Genomic DNA, 22,211 nt, shown 5'->3' with positions numbered 1-22,211 from the left:
AAAAATAATATTCTTCAGAACACTAGTATTATGAGATCCTTTATGAAAAAGAAACAGATTCATGGTCAAATAATTTATGGAAATACTTTTTGCTGCACCCTCTTTTTGTATATCCACAAGGCAAGGCACAATAGTATATGAATGGCTTTGTTTAATCACAATTTTCTCAATTTCTTTGGCAACAAAACCCAGTTTTTGAGTAACAAATACCAACAATTAAGGCACTACTGTTGAGACGTGCTTTGTTAGAAGTATTAATTCAAGTCAATAAAAGACTATTAGAAACAAATAGAGTTCAGAAGTTTGTCTTGTTCAAAAAAGCACAAACATTAATACTTTTCTTGTATATAATCTACAACTTTATAACAAGAAAATAGAACAAAACTATAATCCAAAAATTCCATAAAATATCCAGAAAGTGGCACAGTTTGTGTTGGTGTAGGAGTAGCCCTGCCAGTGAAACAGAATACAGTTCAGAAATAACACCATTTACATAAGGGAGTATGAAATATGAAAAAGATGATAATTCAAACTAAAGTGTGGCTATCCATTTAGAATAAAAAATAAGAAAAACCTTCTTCCTTCAGTAGGTGAATGAATAAATAAACTCTGGCACATCCAGACTATAGAATATTACTCAGAACTGAAAAGAAATGAGCTATCAAGCCACGACAAGACAAACTTCGATGCATAATGCTAAGTGAAAGAAGCCAATCTGAAAAGGCTAAATATTGTATGATTCCAACTCTATGATATTCTGGAAAATATAAAACTATGGAGATAATGAAAAGCTCAGTGGTTGACAGCAATGGGGTTTAGGGGGCTGGAGGGAAAGGTGCATAAGCAGAGCACAGAGGATCGTTACGGTATGAGGATACTCAGTATGATACTATAATGATGGATACATTTATCCAAACCCATAGAATGTGCAATACTAAGAGTGAACCCTAACATACATTGTGGGCTTCGGGTGACTATGATGTGTCAATGTAAGTTCATCTTTAGTAAAAAATGTACTATTCTGGTCAGATAACAGGAGAGACTGTGCATGTGTGGGGGCAGGAGTTATATGGAAAATTGCTGAACCTTAATCTCAATTGTTGTGAACCTAAAACTGCTTTAAAAAAAATGAAAGCCTTAAAAAAAAGAGTTTAAAAAATGGATAAAAAAAAAAACCCCAACTCCTTACATCACTATCTGATGCAAATAAATCCTAGGTGGTATTTTAAAAAGATGTCATTTAAATACAGACAAATAACAAAAACAAAACAAGACTTTACCCCATAAAAATACTGAAATAAATGAGGAATAAATATTTCTATAATCTTGGAGTGGGAATGCTCTAAGAACCCTGATTCAAAAATCATGAATCCCTAAAAGATATTATTCATAAATTTGACTGCTTAATAAGTTAAACTATATGACAATAAACAGAATACAGTAAAAACAAAGTAAAAAAAATGGGAAAAAGTATTATGATAAACAAAATTTTACCAACCCTTATACATATAAAACAGTATTTAAAATAAATTGAGAACATGAAGACCTACTTCAAAAAAATATATTAAAATGGATAAAATGCCTGTGATGTTCAACTTCATAAAAACCATAGAAATGCACAGTAAAAATGAATTATCAAATTTTCTTCTATTATTTTGGCAAAAGTAAAAACATTTATAGTTGGCAAAGTTTGGATAAAACGGCACTTTCATGAACTGTTGGTTAGAATGCAAATTGATAGATTTCTAGAAAACAATTGGTTAATAAATATCAAAATTAAAAGGAAAAATATACCTTTAACCCTGAACATCAAGAAATTTATCTGAAGACATTATTTTATAGCTAACCAAAGACATGTCTGCAAAAGGCTATTTATAGCAAGTTTGCACATAATATTAATAATAGATTTTTAAGTGCTTAACACTGTACTATATAATGATTAATCCATTATTTAATTGAAACCTCACAGAACTTTATAAACTAAATATTATTTTAGTTATGTCTCAGGTGAGCAGACTAGTTTTAGACAGCACAGGTAACGTTTAAACTAACACATTGGGAGCAAGGGTCATATGTGGGATTCAAATGCACATCATCCTGCTCAGTTTCATTTATTAGAGTAGGAAGTAAAGAATGAAATTAGTTCCACCTGAGGTAGGTGGCATAGAAGAGCTCGTGCCAAGAAGTAGGTGTTGGGTTAAGAGGACTTAAGATCCAAGACTGGGATTGTGTGTTTTAAGCAGATGATTGGAGCAGGTGAACTAAGGTAAACCAGGCAGGATCCTAACTCCAAAGCAAGGAATGTGAATTTGGTGCAGATTACAGGAGGCATCCTACTTTGGTTAAGAGCACAGGCTCTGGAGGCAGCTTCCCCCAAACGCCTTCAAATCCTAACTCTTGGGCAATTTACTAAATCTCCCTGTTCCTCACCTGTACAATAGAGTTAATGATAATACCTACCTAATAGGGTTGTTGAGATGTTGAATGAGACTTAGTGTAAAATATCTTGAAGAGTGCCTGGAATACAGGAATTGATCACTAACTGTTAGCTATGATGATGAGGAGGGGGATGGAGGAAGAATGTTGATTCAAAAAGAGTGTTGACAAAACCTGCTTTCTCAGAACCCCATAGACCTGATTCATGGGACCACTTGATGGGCATTCCATTCAGCCTGTTAAATTTAATCTTGAGAGCTGCCAACAGAAGAATTCAATACTATTACAATGTTACTTCATGATTGTCCTATTGTGTAAAATGGAACACAAAAACTACCCAGTGTCCACCCTTTTGCTTTCATGAGCTAACAGATTTTTGAAGGGATAGGAAAAATTTCAATTGCAAATTCGCTGTCATACACTCAAGTGTATACGATAGTGGTTCAATCATACAAAGGGAAATCAAAAGCTTCATTTTGAAGAAAGTCATGGAAACAAAGTACTATTAAGCACGTAGTTGCACAATTTATATAAAAGGTACAGTTCTTACTGTAAGTATTTAGTATCTAAAAACAAAAATGTATTAAACATCCTTCTTTACAAATATAAATGGTTAGGAAGTGGAGATTAGAGGAATCTTTATTCACACATCAAATGAAAGGAAAAAAGGCAACATTTGTTCATGCTAGGCCACTGGACAATGCTTCTAAAGGACAAAACTGCTGGAACATTCCTAAGTAGTAGCCACCTTAAATTCATAGATTTATTCCTTCTGTATGTTTATTGAATACCTGTTATCCCTCAGATACAGTTCTAGGTGCAGAGGATAGAGTGAAGAGAAACATGGATGGTGCTTCCATGGAGGAGAGAAAGTGCTCAATGAACTTAGTGACAGACATTTGTTCTCTTCCCTCTGCAAAGCATGGGATGCTCAGAAGGCCACAACAGGTGCTCAAACCACCTCCTGGGCCCCTTTGCGTTTTCTGTCACCTCCTGGAACGTATCTTGCTTGTTCCAGGTTCTGAGCCGGCCAACGACACATGTCCTGCTCCTTGTGGAATTAATCACCTCTCCAAGTCAGTGGTTCAAATTCAGCAACTTTTCAGGGGGGATTCTGAGCAGTACCAACTAGAAAAATTCACTTAGTTTTCCACTGCCTGTAATTCTAAATCAATCATCTGTGAGACAGGTTGACAATTAGATCATATCCATGAAACACTATTCAGGTACATATCTGATTGTCATATGCCCAGTATTGCCATCCTTTTAAGCCCTTCTGTTTATAAAGGCATCTACTCAAATAAGGACCAGGGAGTGGATGAACAATTTATAGACTTTCCCCCTTAGTTCCTATTTCTTTCATATTCCCTCAGCACAAAGTTCTTAAAATTTGTGGGACTGTGAGGAAAAATACGTGATCTGATGTTTAATCTATGTAATATTCTGAATTTGTATTTTTCTCTTCTCTTAATAAGACCGGTTTTTAAAAAGAAAAATATGAACATAATTCATGTTTAATCCAGGAGTCCTCTGATGTTACAGGCTTGTTTAATACTCTATGTGACAATCCGCTGTCCTTAACCACTCCGTGTAGCCACATACCCACTCCCACCTTTATCATTTCTGCAGAATTCTAAGACATTACATCTTGTAATTTGCACTGGCATTTTATCTGATGTCATGATTGATTTAATGATTTTAAAACATTTGGCTCCTTGCTTTATAGTTTAGAAACATGAAGGAAGCAGCACTATTCCAGGAAGCTTTTTTTTATAAAAAGGTTTGGTCGTTATACTGAGCACAATACTGAGAGCTGGTGTTTATTACCTCCTTCTTCATTTCAGGGTGGGCAGCTTGATACTGGCATGCCATATAATCTGAGTGAACCGGTGAGTAATTGTTTCTACTGGTAAAAACTTTACAGTGTTTGCATTGATAAAAAGGGAGCAATGATCAGGTTTTATTACAATGAGAATATTTCTTAAGCAAAATCTCATTTAGTTGTCCAAGATGGAAGAAGGACAATCGAAAATAGTTATAAATCTGAATTACAGAATATTCAAAAATGAAGTCAGGGACAGTGTATTAAAGTGGAAAGGGCACAGGACCAATTCAAGTCCATGATTTTGATTCTATGTAGCTGTGCAGCTTTGGGCAAATTGCTTACTATTTCTTAGACTTAGTTTTATTATGTGTTATCTGGGAAGTTTGGATTAGATAGTCCTCAATATGTCTTCTAACAATTACATTTAGGGTTTTATTACTTTTCTGCACCTGTGTCCATTTATTCAACAAATGTTTAGTGACTCAAAGCATAGGTATGAACTAGGTGCTGTGCTAGTAATAGGGACTTAATAATGAATAAAATTCATGAGGTATCATGTTTTAAAGGACTCTCAACCTTGTAAGAAAGACAGACACATACATAAAACTATGACTAGACAGCATTCTGAGAGGCAGAATAGCGGTGTGGGTGAGGGGCAAAGAGAATACACAAGAGGAAAAGCATCTCACTTCTCTGCCTGACCTTTGAATTAAAACTACAAAGATGAAGAGTTTTCTAGAAGACCTAGAGGGGAAAGGGTCTACCAGTCAGAGGGAACTCTTTGGGCTAAGAGGCAAAGGTTTGAGGTAACCTAACTTGTTCAGGAAAGTAAGAACACTTTGGCTTACTTGGAAAATGGGGTATGTGTGTGGAGGATGGGGAGATGGAAGACGAGGTTGTCATGTTAGGCAGGGCCAGATCGTGGAGAGCTCTGTATACCATGTTGGTAATTTGGTTATGTTTACACACAGAATTTTAGGTAAGAGAAGGGTGTGTTTCGGTTTTGTTTTTAAAAGGATCATTCCAAATGTGGAAACAAGAGAGGCCCCTCATGAGACTGTTGGCAAGTGGTGGTTGGCACAGAAGAAAAATGGGATAGGAGTGAGTGAGGAACCCAGATGGATTTCAGTTAATGAAGAGATGAGTCGATAGGACTTGGTGAGGGGTTGTCCCGGGGGGCCAGTGGAATGAGAGGAAGAGAAGGCGCCCTGGTTCCTGGCTCAACCGGCTCAGCAGATTCTAGCATATTAATGGAAAATGAAGAGAAAGAGTGAATTGGAGGGTAGAGAGTGAGGAATTTAATATTTCACATGCTGAATTTGCAGTGCTTGTGGGGACTCAAATAAAGATGTCTAATGAGCAATTGGAAATCTGGGTCTGGAGCTCAGGAAGGAGCCTCAGTTGAGGTTTAAATTTGGGGGTTTCTGACACCTAGGATGGTTGAAGCTGAGGGAGTGGAAGAGCTCACTCATGGAGAGCTTTAAGAGCAGTTAGAGAAAAAGCTGAGGATAGGACACAAACCCAAAAGGGGTGGGGGGAGGCAAAAGAGACAGCAAAAAGGAAGGAACTGAGAGGAAGGAGAATGGCAATCCAGGGGTCACTGCAGCCTGGGGAAAGAATGGTCTACAGAACTGCAGACACAGATAGATCGAGTAAGGCAGGGAGAAATGCGCTAAATCTGTCCAATAGGAGGCCAGGGAAGCTTTGGGAAAAGCTTTTCAGGGCAACTATGGGACGAAAGCAGGCTAGGGGGCAGCTGGCTTCCCAAACTGTCCACCTATTCAGGTTTTGATACGCTGCCTTCCGGTTGACTCCCAGCTTTGATCACAGTAATGTTGGGTAATATCACAGTAATGTTGAGTTTTGTTTGTCACATGAGGCCACCCCATGGCCCCACGATGTGTTTGACGCCATGCTCTCCTAGACTTTACCTGCTGCCAACCACACAGTGGACAGTGTGCTCCCTGAAGGTCAGCTATTCTCTGAGTTCTCAGCCTGCCCAGCCCAGGCTGACCTCCACTCGGGACCCCTGCCGTCCTGCAGTGAACCACACCAAGCTCTGCTCTGTCTGTAGACGGGGCGGCTCTGCGTAGAGTCCCAGAAGTCCTGATCCTTTAGAGGCCACAGTTTCCGTGGTAGATTTCTATTTCTAAAACACTTTTTGTTACTATGTTGCATTTTCAGGTGACAAAAAAGTCATACCTCTTCAGTCACTGCTGCCTCTTATTGTCTCTTGCAGTGTATCCAAGGATGTCATTTTTGGAACTCTTTAGATCAGGAAAACTGTGCTTTAAAGTGTGTAAGTATTATTTATTTTTCTGTTTTTATATTAATTTTTCCCTCAAGAGAAAAGTTGCCTAAGAGGATCCCCAGTTGAATTTCCACTGGCTTTCAGTTAGTTAGCTTGACTCTAAAGGGAAAGTATGATAGACTGAATAACGTAGTGATGGGGAATAAATTGAGATCAACCCTATGAATGCAACTGGAGACCAAGGGAGGTTAAAAAAAACCATGAAACCCAGGGATGCCCAATTGCTCCAAACTAGAAAGGCCTTTTAGTAGAATGTTAGGTGTTTGTTATATTTCCTTGTCCTGAGCTTCTCAAAATTTAATATGCAATCAACTGGGGATCTTGTTAAAATGCAGATTCTGATTCAGTAGGTCTTGCGTGGGACCTGAGATTCTGCACTTGTAACAAGCTCCTATGTGATGCAATACTGGTGGGTCTCCAGACCTTACTTTGGAGAGCAGGGTCCAAAATCATGTTCTAAGTTTCTCTGCAGGGAACATGGTAACGATCTAACCCAGAGCTCATAAGCACCTAGGTTTGCACCACTTTATGTAGGAACGCATCCCCCAAAACTTTATTTTTTACTTTTAATTTATCTTGGCTTTGTCCCTCAGTGTGTATCACTTACTTAAGGTACTTAACTTTTGGTACTTTACTTTCCTTGTCAATAAATTAGGATAATAATCGAATCTCCCTTCTAAGGATAGCACCTGATATACTGTCATTACTCCATCTCATGGGTAAGAATTTTCTGATTTAAGAGTAGGTTGCCTTGTTTAGGTTGTTTTGTTTAGGTCAGAGATTAAATCAGTAAGGATCACAGTAATGTTGGGTAATGTCATTTTCTATTAAGAACTCAGATTGTAGTATTGAGATTTAAATAAGGACATTAGCCTATCCTCATAGCTTTTCTTTACAGTATATCCTCACAGATCTCTGTCATAGGAGTTACACACACCCATTCTCATGTTTGTGACTATGTGCTTCATAGAACAGAAGTTACCAGAAGGTGGGGCAAGTGCTATCTGGACCTTACAACTACTATACAGTCTAAAAACACTTTCGCCTCTCCTTGGGAGCACTTTCTACAAATTGCAATTTAAATCATTATTTTGTCTAGTTATACGTTTAAACATCTTTTGCCCTGACATGTAAGCCCATCAGGGCAGGATGCTCTTTCCTGTTCACACTTTGTCTCCTGCACTGGACACAGTGAGGGGCAAATAGCAGGTGTACAGACAACACTTGGGAGTGAGTGGATGGCAGCACCATTTATTGTCAGGAACAGTCCAGCAAGCAGAGTGGACACTGGAGCAGCCAGTCTGGGCAGAGGACCTGCTGGCCTTACCTAGTGGTGGTTTTTATTTCAAGTTCTGTCTTCCCTGGGCATCTGCCAACACGCCCACATTCTCTAACCTGGTCCATCACAGATTACCTCTTAGCTGACTGAGGTTGGCTAGTAGACCTCACGCTTCACCATTTTTCCAGTAATGCAAACAACATCATTTTTATAGCTGTTCCCTCAGTGGCCTGTTTGGACAGTAGGCCCTGCTCTGTGCTTCCTTGCTTTTCATTGATTTTATTGGTTGTTTGTCAACGGTGGGATAAGAAATTGATTTGGAAAAAAATTGATTTGGAGGAAATAAATGACATTCAGATTATGAGATGTACAGCTAAATGTCATTAAAATAATTTACGACTTTAAAGATTTTAAACAGTCTTCCTTTCCGGTTTTTTTTTTTTCTGTGCAGAATGATACCTATGCCACAGTTTGTGAGGTAAGTGGGCTATCACTTGCAAAAAGGATCTCATTAAACCCCAGGTCTTTATCTCTTGTTAAAAAAAGAATGAAGAAACCTGAGTCATTCTCAGTGTACAGAAACATTCTTTCTTGTAGTGTTATACTCAGGGTATAAAAATGACTGTGTAATTCCATTTTTGACAAAAATATTTGCTGTGTTTTATATACCTTTGTGCACATCTATATAGTGTATATGTAAGTGTATAAAGGTGTATATATGTATATACACATTCGTATACATACATGTATATTGCTCTAACCTGGTTCGAAAGGTTCAAATTCCTGAAGCCTGGGCAGGAGAGGGTAGTGGGGAGAGAAGAAGCAGCACATCTAGGGATAGCCTTCTCTTTGCTGATTTCATTTGCTTACCCATAAAGCATATGCTCTAACATTAACTACAATGCATTAAAAGAAAAAAAAGTTTAGTTGCAATTTTCTTCCTTATTCTCTGCAGTTAGTGAATGTATTGAATGTATTTTACTGAAACCTGGAAAGAAGATGGGAAAAGTACACTAAACCCTTGAATTAAATAATCCTGAGCCCAAACTGAGTTGTTTAAATTAATCCTTAAATGAGCAAACCTGGGTTTATCAGTGTCCATTTCCTTTGTGAGTACAGATCAAACATTGGACAGCTAGTATTTGCAAATCAAAGCCCTCTATCTGGGATGTTTAGAGCAAATGAATTGTGCCATGGTTTCTACTATTTTCATGAGAAACAATAACATGTTGTTCTAGGTATTATAATTATAAATTGAATGATAATAGGAAGATTGATTGTGATTGTGTTGTAATTTTACAATGTGCCTTTTCTCCAAGTTAAATTTTTTTTTTCATAGCTAATGTTAATGCATCTATTAAAAGGAAATTTGTGTCTTTGTCATCAAAATGTTTGGTTAATGAGATAAAATGTTAACCATTATTACATTTTTGTAGACTTTAAAATTTTAACATTGATATTAAGACATCCATTCAAATGTTTAGTTCCTATAAAGCTCATAGTCAGTTTTTAATTTTTCAATGAAAGCATGAATATATGAAATAAACATAATTTTAAGATAGAGTTTTAGGTTATTAGCTCACCAGAACTTTGACTAAGATGGCAAACATAATTGCATTGTTGAGCTCAGTGTCTTTTCATACTGTGAGGTATCATCCATTAGAGGCTCATGAAATCAAGGTAATGAATAAAGAGTCACAATAAACAAAATGAAATAGAATAGAATAGATAAGATTGCATCACAGGTACAGGATTTCTTTTGGGGATGAACATATTCTAACATTAGATTGCAGTGATGCTCTGAATATGCTAAAAAAAAACTGAAATGTGTGATTTAGATGGACAAATTTTATGATATATAAAATATATCTCAATAAAATTATTTTTAAAAGGAAAAATAAAAGTACTATTTCAAGAATTTTACCAACCCCCACCAATATGTATGTACTAAGTTGTTTTATTACATGTATTTTGGAATTTAGGACATGGTCAAAAATGTTTGAAAGGTGCTGTTCTAATCCCACTGCCAAATGGGAATTTTAAGTATTATAGTTGAAATAATTGATATACAGGTATACTTTTATGTCAGGCATTTAGATTTCAGTGTTTAGTGAAGCTTATCAGCCAAAGCAGTACAAAGGCTGCACTGACTGATGTGCTACCTGTCTCCCATAGCGAGAATCCTGTGAGATCGGCTGTAGCACTTCTGACGGTGCATATGAAGCGGAAGTGCTAGGTAAGCAGACACATATGACTATTACCGAAAATAATCCACACCACTCTAGGAACCTGTGCTTATGTAAGGATAATGAGCCACTTCTTTGAATATCTAAACTTCTATATCTCAGTATGATCTATCTATCTATCTATCTATCTATCTATCTATCTATCTATCTATCTATCTATCTATCTGATCTATATTTCAATCATTTCAAAGTTGGAAGTCATTTTCAGATAAATTCAGTGAAATGTCTTTCAGAGCAAAATAGGGGAAACAGCACATGACTGATGTTTAGACCTTGAGATTTGGCCCTCAGTTCAGTAGATGCAATCACTTCTATTTCAATGAGAGAGACAAATGTGAATCCTGAGCTGACTTGATGTCAGGAAATGCCACTGTTTTAATGATAATAGCTAATAATATATTGAAATACAAATAATTAGTATTAGGCATTTATGAATCAGGAATTGTTCTAAGTAATTTATAGGTATTAGCTTTTATTGTTCTCAGAGATGTGAATACTATTAACATCTTCATTTTACGGATAAGAAAAATGAGGCACAAGTGTAAATATTTGTTTGGGGCTGTATACTAGCGAGAGATGTAACTTGAATTAAAACCCACTTATCTCATTCCAGAGTCTCTTCTTATCCACTCTGCTATGCACTGTATTAAGAGTAGTATATAGTTCAGTTTACCTTCTCTTTCTCATTTGGTTAACTTTTGTCTTGATGTTATAGAATAAACCTACTTTACCTCTGTTTTTCCATATGCATCACCATGGCTTTGAAACATGTCTTTTTTTAGCTATGACATTTACATTTACTTATACTTACAAAACTCTTCTGCCCAGTTCTCAACTTACATCTTTTTTGATGCCTTATGGTTCTTCCTTACTCTGCAACATTGGACTCCTCTTTAAGGTGTCCCACAGCATGTTTCAATCCCTGCTATTACTCATTTCTCACCATAAAAGGTGAAAAGTGGAACTGTGCTTTACCTTGTATTTTATGGTAGCCAAAAATGAATCATAAATTGAAGAACCAGCAGAGAAGCTTTGTGCTAAGCCTCTCTGTAATCTAGACCTTTAGAAAACAATGGCTTTATTTTTTTTCTGGGTCACAGAGTGTTCTTGTATGGTCTTTAATTAGCCCAGATTCAGTATCTATAAGTGATGAGAATTGTGCTATCTTTTAGAAGAGTGAGGTCATAGGTGTTTGTATTTAGCCATTTTAAGCTCCTTACAAAAATTTACCATGTTTTCTCAACAAGAGTAGTGATTCTTTTTCTGTAAAAGAAAGCTTATCCCCTAAGTTCAAGCAACAATGCCTGCTTTTGCCACTTTTATTCACTGGAAGTCCTAGCCAGAGAAATTAGAAGAGAAAGAGTCATCGTATTTGATAGATCTAATAAAAGGCATCTGAACTTTAAAGGAAGAAGTAAAATTGTATTTGCTGATGACATAATCTTATACTATGTAGAAAATCCTAAAGATACCACAAAAAGAGATGTTGAACTAATAAACAACTTCAGCAAAGTAGCGTAATTTAAAGGCAACACTCGAAAATCAAATTGCATTTTTGTGTACTAGTAATAAGCAATCTGAAAAGGAAATTAGGAAACCAATTCCATTCACAATAATATCAAAAAGAATACAATACTTAGGAATTTACTTAACCAAGGAGGTGAATGACTTGTAAAATAAAATCTATAAAATATTTCAAAAACAAACAAGATTAAATAAATGGAAAAACATCCCATATTTATGGGTTGAAAGACAACATTGTTAAGATGCCAATAGTAACAAAGTGATCTACAAATGTAATGCAATCCCTATCAAAATCCTAAAGATGGTCTTTGCAGAAATGGAGAGACCCAACCTAAAATTTATATGGGATCTCAAGGGACCACAAATCCTGAAAAGAAGAACAAAGCTGGAGGACTCACATTTCCTGATTTTAATCTTACTACAAAGCTATAGTAATCAAAATACTGTGTTTCCTCCAAAATAAGACCTAGCTGGACAATCAGCTCTTAATGCATCTTTTGGAGCAAAAATTAATATAAGACCCGGTCTTATTTTACTATAATATAAGACATGGTCTTAATATAATAAATATAATGTAATATAATACCGGGTCTTATATTAATTTTTGCTCCAAAAAACGCATTAGAGCTGATTGTCTGGCTAGGTCTTATTTTCGGGGAAACATGGTAGTGTGCTTTGGCACACAGGCAGACATATAGACCAATGGACTAGAATATAGAGTTCAGAAATAAATTCTTGTATATATGGTTAAATGATTTTCAACAAGAATGCCAAGACCATTCAATGGGGAGAAAAGATAGCCTTTTCAACAAATGGTGCTGGAAAAACTGGATATCCTCATGCAAAAGAATCAAGTTGGACCCTTATATAACATCATATACAGAAATTAACTCAAAATGGATCCATGATTTAAAAGTAAGACCTAAAAACTCTAAAACTAGTGGAAGAAAACAGGGCAAAATCTTCACAACAGTGGACTTTGCAATGATTTCTTGTATATGACACCAAAGGCACAGGCAAAAAAAGAAAAAAATAAACAAATTGGACTTCATGAAAATGAAAAAATTTTATGCCTAGAAAGTCAACATACTATGTTGACTATCAACATAGTAAAATAAAAAAGAACCAATAGAATGGGAGAAAATATTTGCAAATGCTATATCTGAGAAGGGATTAATATCCAAAATATATAGAGAACTCCTAAAACTCAACAACAGTAAAAAAACAAACAATCCAATTAAAAAATTGGCAATGACTTAAATAGATATTTTTCAAAAAAAGATATAAAAATGGCCAATAAGCTCATGAAAAGATGCTCAACATCACTAATCATTAGGGAAATGAAAATCAAAACTACAATGAAATACCACTTCATGCCCATAAAAAAAGTAAAAGTGTTGAAGAGAAATTGGAGAAGTTGGAACACTGCAATTGGAACACTGGTGGGAATGTAAAATAGTATAGCCACTGTGGAAAATGGGATGGTAGTTCCTTGAAAAATTAAAGATAAAATGACCATATGATCCAGCAATTCCACTTTTGGGTATGTGCTAAAAGTATTAAAAGCAGGGTCTCGAAGAGGTATTTATGCACCGATATTATACACCCATATTGAATTTATAACAGCTAAAACATGGAAGCAACCCAAGTGTCCACTGAAGGACAAATGAATAAACAAAATGCAGCATGTGTATATATATATATATATATATATATATAACAGCATGAGTAAACCTTGAGGACATTGTGCTAAGTGAAATAAGTCAGTTACAGAAAGACAAATATGGTTTGATTCCACTTATACTTAGAGTAGTTAACATTATAGAGACAAAAAGTAGAATGGTGGTTGCTAGGGGGAAGGGAAGGGAGAATGATGAGTTATTGTTTAATGGGTAGAGTTTCAGTTTTACAAGATGAAAAGAATTCTGAAGATGATGGTAGTGACGGTTGCACAATATAAATGTACTTAACACCAGTGAACTGTACACTTAAAAATGGTTAAGATAATAAACTTTATGTCATGTGTATTTTACCGCTATAAAAAATTGGGGTGGTGGGGAAACAAGCTGAAGCAATAAATTAGTCATGATTTTGGACAATAGCAAAAGTAAAGTAAAATAATTTTATCCCAGTGGTATATACCTTTCAGACGTCTAGCTCCTTGATCTGTGCCTGGGAAGTAGCACCAAAAACCTGTGAAACAATTGTAATTTCACTAATGCTTAGAAGTCACGAAACATTTTACTGCAAGACAAGACAGTTGAATATAAAATCCTTTCGAGTACAATTACTTGCACATGTAAAAATTATTTGCTGACAAGATGGGCAATAACAGCAGAATTATAGTACAAAAAAAAAAAAATGTCCTGGGATTTATGTCCTGGGACAAAGGATGGTTCTGGCAGCCACCCCTCTAGCCTATAAAGAAGTGGTATTGCAAGAGAAAACCAGACAGTCTCAAAAAGACTTCATGTTGCTGGCCTGTTTAAAAAAAAAAAAGAGTATCTTCAGAGATAACAGTGAATTCTATGGGGGAAAAAACTGCCCAACTGACTGGCTGATTTTAAACAATAAACCAAGTGAATGTGCACATCAGGTGAATTATTCAGTTGAATTACTGTGGCAAAGATGTAGTTGTAGCAACAGAATCCTGAGAGCACTTGATGAAATGGGCATCCTCTCTCCTGGTTTGACAGAGAGGGCTGCATGGTGAATGAAATCTTGTTTTCTCCTCTCAGAGAATTCAGACCTCCCCACTGCACCCTTTGCTTCTTCCATTGGAAACCATAGTGTGACGTTACGATGGAAATCTGCCAATATCTCTGGGATAAAATACATCATTCAATGGAAATATGCACAACTTCTGGGGAGCTGGACTTACACTGAGGTATGAAAACCTGTCCATCTTCTTAAACACAGATTTTTCCCCCCAAGTTATTAAAAGTGCCAAATTACTACATGTAATTATAGATATACATTCTGGAGAAGATTCAGGAATAAAATGAGTGGTTGGATTAGATGTATTTAATCTCTGCTACTCTGTAACATGTTAATGCTAAATGCTTTATTTTTGAGGAAACTATATTATTGGACATATATATTATTCCTTCAGCACAGCATCACGTAACCAACTACTTGTACTATTGGTCCTTATCTGCCATCCTATTTAAAATGATTCTAACTAGGATGGAGGGTAGGGAGGTCATGAGGATTGTCCCTTTTATGAAGCATGAGCCAGTTCAGAGAAAAATAGTCCCAAGACACCAAGTATATTAACATAGAAAAATTAAAGTAAAGCCCTGTGATAAGTGCCAAATAACTGAATCCATAATTTTGCAATTTTGAAAAAGGAAAGACTTTTTGTATGAATTATGCAGACTGATGTCTGTATGGCTCAGATCTAAGCTCCAGGCCTCCATTTCATCTGGTCTGGCAGACCGTGGGTCACCCAATAGCCAAAAGGCCATCCATCTTCTACAAATTAATCTGTGAAGTCACAATGTACAGTAGTGAATCTGTAAGTGCTGACTATTGATCCCTCGTTGATCTAGGCCGTGTCCAAGCTCTCATACGTGGTAGAGCCCCTGCATCCCTTCACTGAATATATTTTTCGAGTGGTTTGGATCTTCACAGCCCAGCTGCAGCTGTATTCTCCCCCGAGTCCCACTTACAGGACTCATCCTTACGGAGGTATGGCGTGCGCGCATTGCTTATGAAATAAGGAGATGACGCTAAAGCTTTGGTTTAGTTGCTTTTTATTTTAAACAATGAAATAAATTGGTTCCTTCATTAATTGATCCATTAAACAGTTGAGTACTTAAATATGTGGCAAGTAGAGTTCTAGGCACTCACCATACCTCCATGATCAAAACAAAAATGCCTGCTCTTGTGGAGCTCACATTTTGGTGGAAGAGAAATTAAGCAGTAAACATCTTTTTAAGGAGGATGTGAAGCAACTACTCCTCCACTTTAAAACCTTCCATAACTACTGACTGCTTATTGAGACTTATTCTGACCCCCTTATTTACTACTGCAACCTGAACCTACTTTCCTTCCAGACCCCCATTTCCAATTCCCTAAAGGACAGACAGACCCTGCTTAAATATCCCCTTTACCATAGTGCACCGTACCTTCCCGCTTAAAAATATTTTCCTTATTTATTATAATTTTGGCAACTATGCATAGAATGGGTTGAGGAAATGAGAGAGATTGGAAAGTACAGAGGTAGAGAGACCACCTGGAAAGTTGTTATAATACTTAAACATTTCATCTGAGATGATTAAAAAATAGTACATATATTGGAGAATTTTCTGATTTCTGCTTTTGAAGATGGGGCTTCCACAGCAGGAAAAGGATTCAAGCCTGGAGCCCTTCAGGAAGGTGAATGCCTGGGGCAGACACCCAGGGGGAATTGTCTGGCACGCGCACCCTCGGCGTTAGCTGAGGGGACCTGGGAGGACGTACTCCAGGCCAGATGTTAGATGTCCCTACCCTCAGCTGTGTGCAGAAACCTTCAGACTAAACTAGGCCTTGGATCTAAGTAAGCATAGCTAGACGGCGTTCGAAGTTGGTTGGGGCATTTCCCCCCTTCCCTTCTTCTTGCTTATTAGTTTTTAGGGTGTATGTGGCCACCTCTGCTGATTACTCCCTGAACATCCTTAGAACCTCAGGTCAGACACTAGCCTAGGGCCATGTTTGAAATGTTCCAGATCACAGTAGAATACATGTATCCTTACTTATTCAGAGCGATGCCTCGTGTACTTTCTGAGTGTTGGATTGTTTTCCAGTGCTGGAGAGATACCAGGCCCATGGTCCATGGCTAATCAAATCAAAATAATGAGAAAAACAAATTTTGCTTTCCATTTCTGGGCCTTTCTCCTGGATGCAAGCCCATATACCTTCCAGGTGTTCCAGACCTTGTACTGGGTGTACTTTCCATGGATAACATCTCATGCTTCAATTCTGTCTCACTTTTCTAGCCACATCAAAACTTAAAAAGTTATCTGTTTTGTGTTCCATTGCCTCATGGCCATATTCTCTTTTAGCTATGAGAGATATGATCTTAGGTGATGTAAGTGCCTTTTAATTGGGGTCCTTATAAAGATAATTTTTAAGTAGAATGGCTTTAGGCAGAGCATACTTTGCCTAACATGACCAGCCCTTCGAGGAGGATTTTTGTGGGGGACATTTGGATAATAATCACATGTCGCCATGTAGGTGGCATCTAATTTGCTTGAAGTAGAGCAGATCATGGCTAGGCATGGACCCTAGTGAGTTAGGTTTTTTGATATAATTCTGTGGGGGATGATTCCTACTTCCCTCTTCACCAAGGTGACACTGTTCATGGAGCAGAGGAGTGATGCAGTAATGTTTGTGTTTTCCAAAGATTAGTCTGAGACTTGAGGAGCAATTGTATCAATGGAGAGCTGAGCGTCAACTAAGAGGCTTTTTAAAAACTCACTCAGTGTAAGTGCTGAACTATCTCATCTCTCCCAACACTAACAAGACAGGGATGATGCAGAGCATTCCCCAAAAGTGTTCAGAAGGGGAGAAGTCTACTAAAGAGCAAAATGACATCAAAGTATGTCTTTCTATGGAAAGAGGAAGTAAAAGAGTGGTTTCAGGGAGTGGGAGGTATGCAAAGTAGGTGGAGACATGGATGGAAGACAGGTTGTTAGATAATTTGTTTTCCTTCCTGTTCTTTGCCACTTAGGTAGCCTCTAAAGTCTGTGAGTGGGTGCTTAATTAATTACTGCATGCTTCTTTAATTCTTTGCAAGGAAAGGAGTGTAGCTAAAGGGCAATCAACCTGGATTCCAAGGGACCTTGGGAACTGGGGAAAGGAAGGTGTAGTCTGGGTCAGCAGAGCTGATGCCAGCAAAAGGGAAGCAGACTGTTCTAATTTGTGCTTATCTGAACCCTTATCTTCAGCTGGAACTAGTCAGACTACAGCACTCTGTTGAGTGAACAGGCCCCAGGACTTAATTCTTTCAACTCACGTTAATCATTGACTCCAGTTTTGTTACAGATTCTCTTTTTCCCAACTTCCACCCTACATTCAATCCATTTAAGTCTCTGGAGATTTTTGACAACTTTCTTCTAGAACATTTATCCTATTTGTATACTTTCACATTTAATTTTATTTCATGAATTAGAAGTGACGAAAGTAAAATTTGAAAGAGTCCCTTAGGAAAGTAGCTAACTGGTAAGATTTAGAGATCAAGAGTTGTAGCTCATAGATATCTTTCCATCTTCTCTCTATAATTTTGTATATTAATAAAAAATGTTGATGTTAACTTTTCAAAAAATAAGACTTTTTTCTATTCTATTTAAAAACATAAGCCCTGTACATATTTCTGCTCCCTATGTCACCATTATCTCTTCTAGTTCCTGAAACTGCTCCATTCATTAGAAATATTGAGAGCTCAAGTCCTGACACTGTGGAAGTCAGTTGGACTCCACCCCAATTCCCAGGTGGACCTATTTTGGGTTATAACTTAAGGCTGATCAGCAAAAATCAAAAATTAGATTCAGGAACACAGAGAACCAGTTTCCAGTTTTACTCTACTCTACCGAATACCTCCTACAGGTAAGAATTAAGTGGTACAAGGAAAATGTAACCAGCATGCTGTAAGCATGATAATTATTTAAGCAATATGACCAAAAAATAGTTTAAATGTATTTTGAGAATTCTCATTCACTCTGTACTGTTGGGTTGAAGTCATTGTGTTTTTCCTCAAGTTTGCTTGCTTGTTACATTACACCATCCTAAGCAAAAACATTCTCAAGTATTTCTATTATAGTCAGAGAATCCTTATAAATATGGGCTGATAAAGACATAAACACCATGAATATCATTTCTTTATTAATCCAACATAAAAAAATAGAGAAGTGAAATTCTGTTAATGCTATTTTTTATTAACCATTAAGGGGATTATTTTATTATTGCTAGCTTTTCTAGCATTTACTAAGACTAGTTAAATTAGGGTAGGAATGGAGGTCATGCAGATAGCAGAGTTCAGTTTTTGACCTCCATGACCCTGAATTGTTCTATGGGGAATGCAAACAAGGATGTGATTGATAGTCATTTTAGTGCCTAAGAGTGGCACCAAGTAACTAAATACATGCATTGTCACATCATCCTTTAAATAGAAACATTGCTCCTTATATTTTTATCTCTTTTCACACCATGCCATCTGAAATACATCTCTCCACGTTGTTTTTGGAATAGGTTTTCTATTGCAGCAGTAAATGAAGTTGGTGAGGGGCCAGAAGCAGAATCTAGTATTACCACTTCATCTCCAGCAGGTATGGCCCAGGGATGCTCTTCTGTTTCATGGAACTGAGGGGTTGGCAAGGGTGGTTTCAGATCTGAGTCCTGGGTCACCTGGTGTTCCTCCAGACCCCACCTTTTCTGCTCAAAGGAACAGTCTTTTGAGTACTTAGTACACTTTCAATTTGACGGATAGAAGTAAGTTGTTAGATCAAAAGTTTTCATATTAGAATTTAGGAATTCAAAAATTAAAGTGAAAATAATTAGGGATTAAAAAAATGGCCTCAAGCAAATCCTTAATTTCAATTGAAATTACTAGTGATTGTGACTCACACTTACATACTTAGGAAATACATAGAAACTTTCTGCTATGACTCCCATTTTACATTGTGTATCATTATTTAATACCTATTAGATATCTTTTCTTCCAGTCTCCTTAAGGTTTTTAAATACATTGGGACTTAATAATTTACATTTTACCATTTTGAATATTCAGTCTACCATACCAAATTAGCTTTTTTTTTTTTTTTTTTTTAGTTTCAGACAAATTAGTTTCTGTTATTTTATAAGTACCGTTCTTTTGGGTTTTGGTATTTTAACAATTGCCTTGAGAGGGTGAATACTTACTGCATGATGCCTATGTGAACATAATAATAAATGAAAATGCTTTCTAAGAAACACCAGAAATATTTGTGGGAAATTAGTAAAAGAATTTTGAGAGATTCAGAATTTTAGGAGTCCATTTTCTGTTTTCACCAGAACCCCATCTGCTGACTGGATTGCTCCTTACCCTAATCCGCACACATCTATGCCAATATGTATTGAATGTCATCTATCACCAGCCTTTGTTTTTTTTGGCTGTTCCTAGACTCTAGGGAAGGAGAGGTATTTTTGCTATGCAAACAACATGTCTAAAGGGCAAGTTAAATATAGGGCAGGCTTAAGGTTGTTGTTATTGTGATTATTGCATCACATTTATTAATTGCCCTAAAAGTGTTCACCAGCACACACTTCACGAGTCTCCAGTTGAACAGGACATCAAGCAGAGCTCTGCAGTCCTCAGATTTCATTCCTCCAAGGACTTTTCTCTTGCTTCAAAGGGAGAGATACTGAAGACAAAGCGAAGACCACCAATATTTATCTATATCTGTGTGCTATGCAACAACGCAGTCTGGCCTGTGCTGGACCACCTCCACCAAGCGGTCAAATTCTCATGGTTGAAGATAATGAGCTGAGCTCCAATTGGGGCCACGCTGTTGAGAATGATGTGATGCATTTTGAGGGCATTTAGGGGAACATACACATACAACCTATTTGACTGACACTGTACTCCTACCCTAATCATAGGATAATGTGATTTATACTGAAGTTGAAATACCTCAATGCCTTCAGAGAAAATCTGACCAACCACTTTCAAGCGCTAGTCCTCTTGCTTTGGATGGTGGTATGGATCTTTTTGTGTCAGTGTGCATATGGCTGGTCTGTCTGTAAATCGTGTTGTTGTTTCAGTTCAAGAAGAGGAACAGTGGCTCTTTTTATCCAGAAAAAGTTCTCTTAGAAAGAGATCTTTAAAACATTTAGTAGATGAAGCACAGTGCCTTCAGTCAGATGCTATATACCATAATATTACAGGTCAGTATAAGAGAGAAATGCTTCCTTGGTGTGAAAAGAACTCTATATTAATCTCTTTATTAAAAGTTAAAGAAATAAATTATCTTTCATGTAAGTTTTTGTCTGGTGTTATATAATAATGCACATGTATTTGAATGGCTTTTCTAGGAATATCAGTTAGCGTCCCCTGGCAAGTTGTTTATTTCTCTGAAGGAACTCTCATTTGGGTGAAGGAGGCTGCCAACATGTCTGATATGTCTGACCTGAGAATCTTTTACAGAGGTTCAGGATTAATTTCTTCCATCTCCATAGACTGGCTTTATCAGAGAATGTATTTCATCATGGATGAACTGGTCAGTCTAAGAATTTAAAGTGAATAACTAGATACAGATATTCATATGTATATTTTTGTATATTTACAAAAAAATAATTCTTTCCTTCAATGATTACTTATTGATTATTTACTGTTTTAGACACTAGATTAACAATGAATCATAGATGTGGTCTATAGGAGGCGCTAGACTTTACCTAGTAGTAGTCCTGACCTACCATTAAAAATTCATCTATATTTGTGATTTTTCAAAGCCATGAGTTTATACTAATGATAATTCATCTTTCATAAGATAGTGGTGGTACCTGTGTTATCTCTAGGTAAAACTGCTGATCATGATCAAAAGAGGTTGCAAGCATTATGAGTTATATAATAACCGGGGGTAACTTAGTAGGTCTCTGAAAATACAGCATTAATGAAATCTTTGAGGAGGTGCAGTCTCGATGTGTTTCAAATTTCCTTCTTTGAGAGGGATAGGCTTATCACAATCACTGTGACTGGAAGCTTGGGCACAGCTTAAATATTAAAAATAGCTGAGCGCCTTCACAAGCCTGGAAAATAGGCACCTGTATTTCATTGATGCAAATAGGATAATAAACTTATCAGTTTATATAGGTTATAAAACTGACTTTTAAGGGCATTTTTATGTTTTCAAAAGGTGCTCAGTGACAGGCATAATTGTAAGCACAGAGCAGATGCTCAAGAAATACAAGTTCACTAAATTGAATGTAGACAGACCTTAATCTTACCGATATAATTTTGATTCCTTAGGTATATGTCTGTGACTTAGAGAACTGCTCAAACGTTGAGGAAATTACTCCTCCCTCAATTATCGCACCTCAAAAAATTGTGGCTGATTCGTATAATGGGTAAGTATTTACCTTGTATATTATCTTTCATTGGCAAGGATATTTGGGAAACTTGGCTTGCTCATGAAATATCACAGTACCAGGTGAGCCAACTTTTTTATTTTATTTCAGTTTTAATTAAATCCAAGCAAAGTTCTCATTCTGTAGAGCCATGAGGAAACTGCTTTCAAACTTGATCCACAACTTCTCTAGTTCAATAGTTTTCCGTCTCTCATTCACAGTAAGATATGGGTATGTATGTGGGAAAGACCTCTTATCTGGGACTCAGAGACTTGGTTTCTACTACTGCGTTTGTCACTATTTTAGGGCATCACTAAGAACTCATTGCCTCCTCAGTGTTCCCAGTGAGAGAGAAGCCCTTTCCTGATTGTTTCCTCCTTTCATTGCACTTTATTTTGCTGAGCAATTCAGTGACAATTCATTTCTCTGGTTTGGTTTTCACACCTATCAAGAACATTGCCAGTATCTGCCTTTCGAGACAGGAATTGATGGTTAATAACAAGTACA

General features: G+C 36.8%; 1 protein-coding gene across 6 annotated transcripts in view; it reads left to right on the top strand.

The window, feature by feature from the left end:
- The window catches only part of ROS1 (ROS proto-oncogene 1, receptor tyrosine kinase), a 98,302-nt gene that overhangs the window by 2,601 nt on the left and 73,490 nt on the right, over window positions 1–22,211 (top strand). For 5 of the 6 annotated variants that reach the window (XR_012496723.1, XM_019741354.2, XM_019741353.2 and 2 more), the window contains exons 2-12: window positions 4,281–4,325; window positions 6,501–6,560; window positions 8,303–8,329; window positions 10,027–10,087; window positions 14,360–14,508; window positions 15,173–15,311; window positions 18,008–18,209; window positions 18,852–18,928; window positions 20,403–20,525; window positions 20,673–20,857; window positions 21,607–21,704. Coding sequence is in view for 5 of the 6 variants with exons in the window: in XM_019741354.2 (XP_019596913.2) it covers window positions 4,281–4,325; window positions 6,501–6,560; window positions 8,303–8,329; window positions 10,027–10,087; window positions 14,360–14,508; window positions 15,173–15,311; window positions 18,008–18,209; window positions 18,852–18,928; window positions 20,403–20,525; window positions 20,673–20,857; window positions 21,607–21,704 (1,166 nt within the window). In the remaining variant the exon portion in view is untranslated. Of the gene's footprint in view, window positions 1–4,280; window positions 4,326–6,500; window positions 6,561–8,302; window positions 8,330–10,026; window positions 10,088–14,359; window positions 14,509–15,172; window positions 15,312–18,007; window positions 18,210–18,851; window positions 18,929–20,402; window positions 20,526–20,672; window positions 20,858–21,606; window positions 21,705–22,211 lie in introns of those variants that run through there. The other variant, XM_019741356.2, reaches the window with a different exon arrangement.

Source organism: Rhinolophus sinicus, linkage group LG05 (assembly GCF_036562045.2).
Source record: "Rhinolophus sinicus isolate RSC01 linkage group LG05, ASM3656204v1, whole genome shotgun sequence".
In the NCBI taxonomy this organism is placed as follows: domain Eukaryota; kingdom Metazoa; phylum Chordata; class Mammalia; order Chiroptera; family Rhinolophidae; genus Rhinolophus; species Rhinolophus sinicus.
Note: the sequence above shows the minus strand (reverse complement) of the source record. Positions and strands in the feature narration are given on the sequence as shown.